This window comes from Aptenodytes forsteri, unplaced genomic scaffold (assembly GCF_000699145.1).
Source record: "Aptenodytes forsteri isolate BGI_AS27 unplaced genomic scaffold, ASM69914v1 Scaffold23, whole genome shotgun sequence".
Taxonomy (NCBI): Eukaryota; Metazoa; Chordata; class Aves; order Sphenisciformes; family Spheniscidae; genus Aptenodytes; species Aptenodytes forsteri.
The window spans coordinates 2922862-2930007 of NW_008796043.1; the positions used below are offsets into that span (position 1 = coordinate 2922862).

The 7146-nt window shown below is 41.2% G+C and overlaps 1 protein-coding gene across 1 annotated transcript in view; it reads right to left on the reverse strand.

The window, feature by feature from the left end:
• Positions 1-137: 137 nt before the first annotated feature.
• Positions 138-7146, reverse strand: part of LOC103904252 (desmoglein-4-like) — a 21126-nt gene continuing 14117 nt past the window's right edge. Inside the window, exons 13-17 of the mRNA XM_009285665.2 lie at positions 7074-7139; positions 5110-5258; positions 4556-4616; positions 2654-2862; positions 138-1163 (exon numbers count right to left, since the gene is read on the reverse strand). Coding sequence (XP_009283940.1) covers positions 192-1163; positions 2654-2862; positions 4556-4616; positions 5110-5258; positions 7074-7139 — 1457 coding nt within the window. The 3' untranslated portion in view covers positions 138-191. The remainder of the gene's footprint in view (positions 1164-2653; positions 2863-4555; positions 4617-5109; positions 5259-7073; positions 7140-7146) is intronic.

The window sequence follows — 7146 nt, forward strand, 5'->3', positions numbered from 1 at the left end:
CCCTTCACTGACAAAGTCCTGTGTTTGACCTTGAAGCGGGGCACCCTTCGGAGATCCTCACACAAGTAGGAATCCCTGAAACTTTAGCGCTATTTCCTAGTTATAAATAATAACAATATTCTTGATGGGTGGCAGCTAACGAGTGTTGGTGCAAATGGCAATTTTGGCAGGAAGGGGCGTTGGCAGAGGCCTTACTGACTGGAGTACTGCACAGTGCTGTACTTTGTCACTCTTCTCCGGGAGGTGCCGGGGGACGCTGTGCCCATTGCCTGGCCAAGGTGACAGTCAGCGCTGAGCATCTGACCCGTGCTGCTCAGGCCCCCCAGATTTGTCCCCCCCAGGCTTGTCCCCCCGAGGCTGCTCATCCCAGACCCTGACACTACCCTCTCGGTGACCACCACGTTGTGGGTGTTCGATAACTCCGAGGGAATATTTATTAAGCTGCCTGGCATGCCAGAGGCAGGCCTGAACACCCTTTCTGTCACCACCACATTCGACCCATCTACCAAATCGGGAATGCTCAGAGAGGTTGGGAGCCGGGAGTTGGGCGCGATTACTCTTTCCGTGACGATAACGTTGGAACCATCTGCGAGATCGGGGATATCTAGCATGCCACGCAAATCAGAGGCAGATGCAGGACCGACAACCCTTTCTGTTACAACAACGTTGGATGCACGCAGAGGGTCAACGCAAAGAGAGGGGGAGCCGGAGGTGTAGGTCTCAGTCACCGTCATGTTGCCATGGAGCAAAGGATCCGGCATCGGCCTCGGAGGCTGTATGGTTGACCCAGATGTGTAGGTGTTTTCAGTAACAACCGTTGTAGTGCCAACTGGGGGAGGCATAGGTGCACATCCGTTGACAACGATGGTGGTTCCAGGTGGCGGGAGGTTTAGATCACTTTCAGGGTTGGGAAAGGTGACGTTAACGCATGGCCAGGGCAGGTTGACATCAGGGAAAGGTTCGATCTCTTTCCCCAGACAGATCTCTGCCAGGGTCTTAAATTTTGGTCCTAATGTATCCAAATACGTTTCGTCTGTATCTTCTCCAATAAAGCTGCAGCAACCCACAGAGCCAACAGGAGTACCGACTCCTTCATGATCGTATATTAATAGGCAGTCATTTGCCGGCCGACCTTCATCTTCATCTGCATACACAAATGCTTTCTGTAGTTTGCAAAAGCAGGGAAAAAAAAAAAAAGAAAAGAAGAATAGGGTGACTTTTCATCAGGTTTTTAACCATGAAGACTCAAACCACAGCAAAGTTTCCTTAACCTCAGTAAGCCCCAGCTGACTTGAAAAACAGGACATCAATAGGACAAATGATATCATCAACATTTTTGTAACCTTGAAATAAGTTTTATTCAAACGGTACTGATGTTTTATTCTTGTTTCTGCCAACACTTAGCGTCTCAAATTTGGTCTGTTGTCAGTGGGTCTGAGTGTGGGGTGAAGGGAGAGAGCGAAAGGGACGGGGGAACAAATGTGCTCTTTGGGCAGCAATATCTGAACGAAGCGGCAGGAAGAGGAGCGAAACAGGATGGCGAGGGGAGCAGTGGAGAGGCCAGGACAGAGGAGGTGGGACAGAGGGTTGGCCACAGCGGGGAAGGCTTGGTGAGCCCAGAGGGGAATCCATTTTGAGCAGGATGGAGATCACTGATTTGGGATGGCGTTGGGGATGGTGGGGTGGTCAGTGCAGAGGGATCGGGCAGGAAAGAGCAGAATTTAAAGTGAGTGCGGGGTGAGGCTGGAGGAAGCAGGGAAGGACAGAAGGGGAGGCCTGGAGGGGAGAGGCAGATGGTTTGGAGATTGAGATGGTCGGTAGGAGGAATAATCTGTGAAGGCCTATGGCTGGCAGACAATTAATACATAGTGCTCCCAGCCTAGGCAGGGAGATTGCGGTCTGGGAGAAGCCCATGCTCAGGACTTCAGGACTGCTCTGTCCTCTCCTCCATTGAATCTTGTTTAGATTTTGAAATACAGCAATCCTTATATATTAATTGATATTTTGGTGACATATGCAATTTTAGTATTTATGCCTCACAGTTCATGCTAATTATGAAAATATATCCCATTAATCCATTAATTGTGTAAACTCCATAGCATTTTTTTATCCCATATGTAAAGGCTAATTAATATGTTGCCAATTACAAAACTGCATATTTGTGTCACTTGCAGTTCACAAGTCTTTTAGGGAACAGAAATGGCAATAAAAATAAGGAAGAAAGTGAACTGGTGTTCACAGTTCTTTAAGGGTTAAAGTCACTTCATTAAACAAGCCGTACAGGAAGTACGTGTGAACAATTTCATAAAGTTATTATCTATTTATACACTGAAAAAGGTGGCAAATGTATAAATTTGGTGGTCACTTATGAAGCTGAAACAATTTAATTGCTTGCTACCCATACCTGCAGTGCGTCCATCAGTTTTACAAAAAGGCTATTGAGCAGTCAAATCTACTATGGCAGCAGCTCAAAAGCAGTACTACTGGTGTCGTAGTTTTTCCTACTAGTACAGTCAGCTTTGCTCTCACACCAGTCTTATAGCATGGAAGTTTCAATCTGAGTGGAGTTATTTTGGATTTCCACCATGTAACTTGGGGATGAGAATCTAACAGTAGGCTCACAGATATAATGCAAAGAAGATCAGATAATTACCTCAGAGAAGTAGTTGTCTAGGAAGGCCATGTTCACCCCTCCTTCTCGATACTCTTTTATTGTTCCTCCAATTGACCCTTTTACTTCCCCTGTTCCAGAAATTCCTCCAGCTGTTCCGTAACCAGTACCAGTGCCATAGCCAACCCCTGTAGTTTCTTCAACACCAGAAGCTACTACTCCTCCTCCTCCATATGTGTTTGTATATATGTCTGAAAACAGAAAAAGTTATCCTTCCTGTGCTCTGCGAAAATTTACATAGAATTTGCCAGTTATTTTTACAAATAGTACAATGACACTACTGAGTTTCTAAAGGTATTTTAGACTAATTTCAGTCACAGATCCATGCACAGGTGCCAGACATTGAAACTGCAATAAAAATTAAGCGCATATTAGCAGACATCTAAGACCTTGATTTTATTCCTGAAGCTAGGTAGCATGTGCGTATGTGCTTTAGAAAATCAATGATTTACTTGTGTAACTGCCTGGCGAGATTCCTCTGTCTGGTGTACATATATGCTGTCATGGGATTTGCATTAGAAAATCAGATAATGCTTATGGATATTTATGCAAATACTTACATGTATATTCATGATCACATCGGGGTTAAAATTGTTTTGCCTTAAACTCTTTTCTAAAAGAAATAGCTTTGTAACTCCTTTCACATTTTCTAGTCGTTAAGATTGTTAAGGGGGACTTGGGAGAACAACAACGGATCGTAATAACGACCAGTGTTCATAATGCAGAATGAAAATGACCTTTACAATAGATTATGAAGTCATACTTACAGGATTTTATCTTCTCCAGATTTTTTCATATATGATAACAAGGAATGAGTGGTCTTAAATATCAGCATGTAATATAACAAGCCAATTGCATACAAAATGAGTGGTCTTAAATATCAGCATGTAATATAACAAGCCAATTGCATACAGTAGTCTTGACTATGATTACACTAAGAAACATAGGCTAAATTATATTTTTTTTCCCATTTAATCTCATTAACCTCAGTTTATAGAATTTGAACCAGGGGCTTTCACCATAATGGTACTGAACAGTGGAAATAAAGTAAATCACGTGTAAGTTTTAAACTTTTCAATCGTCATGGCAGCAGAACTTCCCTGAGAACTAAGACTCTTAATTCATGTTTATGCCCCAAAATGTTCTCTTTTGATTTTACCTTAAGGATGAGAACATTTTTGAATAATCAATAGTCATCAGAGAAGTTGTCTTGCAGAGTGACATTTCTTCCTGTCAGAAGCTAGTGAAAATGGATCTGTGCCAGCATCCTTCCTTCCTGTTGTGGAGTAAGGAATGGGGAAAAAGAGAAAGTGGCACTGCGACAGCTTGACTTATTCTCTATGGCCATTGAACGCCTGGGGGAACCTTATCTCAGAAGCATAAATTTATTGTGCTATGAACCCGCTTTCTGTCTAGGCTAGTGCGCAAATGGTCAGTAATTAACTGGCTACTTGACAGGTCCTATTCTCCCTTGCGGGAAGCAGAGCCTGGAAACTGGGAAGAACTGAACCTTTCACCACTGAGTTATGAAAGAAAATTTCCTTATTCTGACCTAAAGATTGATTTCTACTAAAGCTGGTGTCTTGAAAAGACCCTCCATTCACTAGCTGGAATGATAAAGAAAAATTGCCTGAGATTTGAAAGCCTTGGCAGATATTTCGAAATAAATGTAGTTTGCAGAAATGAATCTGCTCAAAGGCTCAAACCTCAGATCCTTTATTCATACTGGAAGTCCTACTAGCATCAGTTTGACTATCTGCAGATGTAAGATTGGAAGGGTTGGGTTACAGCTGCAAAACCAAAGTGCTCCTTGAATCAGAAGACATGAAGTTCTGAAAGATAGCTTTATGACGGCACACATAGAAAATTTTAGGATCCGCTTACCAGAGGGTTCACAAAAATCACCGCCTGCAGCTGTTGTTGGGGCAAGAATGTGTGAGACATCCTGGAAAACAACATTTTGACTCCTTGAATGATGACTTTGAAATTCCGTATGAAGACAAAGACTTTGTGAATCATGTTAAGGAATTAGCAGTCTAAACTGTTAACGATAGCTATTAATTACCATCCCCATTAAAAAAAAAGATTCCATTCAAGTTTTTCTTATTGTCAACGTGAAAGGTGATCAGTGAAGATGGTTTGTGTTACCTTGTCCTACTTTGCACTGAAAAAGCTTGCTAGTAATTGTGTTTCAGCAGAGGGAACAGTAACACCAAACTGTTGGCCCAAGCTAACTGAACGCAACTTAAAACACACAAACTCCATCTGCAAATGCTAATTAAGAATCACCTTTCATATCTACCTGTCAATTGTTGACAATGCCAGGCTTCTTTTAGAATATGTCACAGTGCTACAATCACTGTCATGCTTCTAGCCAAATGCAGTCTTTTCTGTAAATATGAGTTACTGCAGGTTTTAGAAACATGGGATGTACTGACCCTGTCTTCAGGCTGTGCACCTTCTATTCCCCATGGATGAATTGCCCCCTCTGTGCATTCAGGTACAGGTTCAAATCCAGTTCCAACTCCACCTGCAGCGCCAGGTCCACAGCCACAACAGTCGCTCATTGACATCAAAATTGGAATCACTTAACAGGAAAGAAACAAGAAACAGGGATTTAGGACATCTCTTCCTCACAGGAATAGCTGCTTTTCCCAGAGGGCAGGTGCTCAAGAACTTTTGAAAATGTGTCTTTTAAAATGTTTCAAACCAAGCAGCCTGCAAGTCTGGCTTTCAGAATCATTAGCTGCTTTTGGAAATGTGTGTATTTGGAAATTCAGAATAATTTGTACTTCTAGTTATAGCAGAGCAAAGCGGGGGTGGAGTAGGGCTGTTACTGCAAATTTATTTCTATACACCCGGGAACAGACTTTGATCTATCTCAGCTGAATGAATATAAGTTGCATACATATGAAAATTAAACAAACAGAACCAGTCTTGCTATGTATAGCATTCAGCGATATTCATTCTTGATACATAAGCATACATTTGTCTCTTCAGATACTGTAATTGAAAAGAAATACACATTAGTAATAATAGACATATGAGAATCAGTGGAGAGAGATCCATCTGGCTACAGTGATCTTTGGCTAAGGCTCCAGTTGCTTTTTTCACATCACATACACATAATGCTTGATTTGAAAAAACAATAGAGGCAAACCCCAACCCCCAGTTTTAACAAATGATTACATAGAGTGAGTCAGGTTTCCCAGTGTGCTGTATTATGCTTAGTTGTTTCAAGAACTCCGTGTTGGAAATTGCTGAATGCTTTAAATGCCAACACTGAAAGCATTGCTCATTTTAGAAAGGCACTGCAGTATTAATTCTGGCTGTCTTTAGGTCCTTAACCTAGATGGCTAAGTTAGTAACCTCGTATCACTGCAGAGGGAGTGGAGAGAGACAGTTGCCTACACCAGACTAAACAGAGCATCTCAAACTCTCAGTTTAACATCAAAGTGAACTGAAGAGAAAAGGGGAAAGGGCTATACAGTGTACAAAGTGCTACCTCACACTGCACAACTAAGGACATATTTACTCCAGACCACCAACTAGGAGAGGAGAATTCCAAAGGCAGAAAGACAGTCCGTCCTGTAACATTAACCACCTGGGAACTACAAACAAAACAGCCTTTTGCAGCTTCAGAATTCTGTGTTTGTTGATTCCTACTAATCAAAGATCAAAACCCAAAACAACCCCCCCTCCTCAAAAAATCAGGGGAAAAATCTGTTTCCTCTGATTTTGTAGTTAGTATTTCTGCATTGGGAAATTTTAGATGTTGATTGCTTGATGCCCAGGCCATGAAAGAAAGACGATCACATCCGATTGTGGTGGTCTGAGAAGTAATTGCTTGCATGAAGTCAAACTTGAGTCATTCTTATCCCTGAAACTCATATTTCTTCAAAAATACTAAGACATATGAATGAGTGATCTGTTTTGACCCTGTTATCACAAATGCTACTTGTTTTTAATAGATGTAATGTTTGGCAGCAATAGCCAAAAGGTTAAAAATTTAAGATAATTATTGTTCTGTATTTATTGTAATGTAGCAGAAGTACCAATTGCAAAGTGTAAGTTGTAAGTGATAGGGACAGCTCTTGCCCAAATTCTTCTGAATCTTCTACTAAACATTTTTACCCTGTCTGGTGGTCTGAAAACTAGATAACACCTTAGAAAAAAACTCTAAGTCTTAGGAAGGAAATAGTTATTTCTGTATAAAAAGTGTATATAAATATGTAGAATACAAAATATTTAGAAATTCTTATAATTTAAAAGACAATTTTTTCTCTGTCTAATGGCCCATTGGAGCCAACAACCAACCAGAAAAGTCACCTTGTTTTAGAAGAATTAAAAAAATACACTTTTTGGAAAATTAATAAAATTGTTTTCTTAATTTTATACTTACGAACAAATATTAATCCGCCAAGAAACATCAGGCCAATGGCAGCGCCGCTAAGTGTAGTAGAAGATGGGGAACG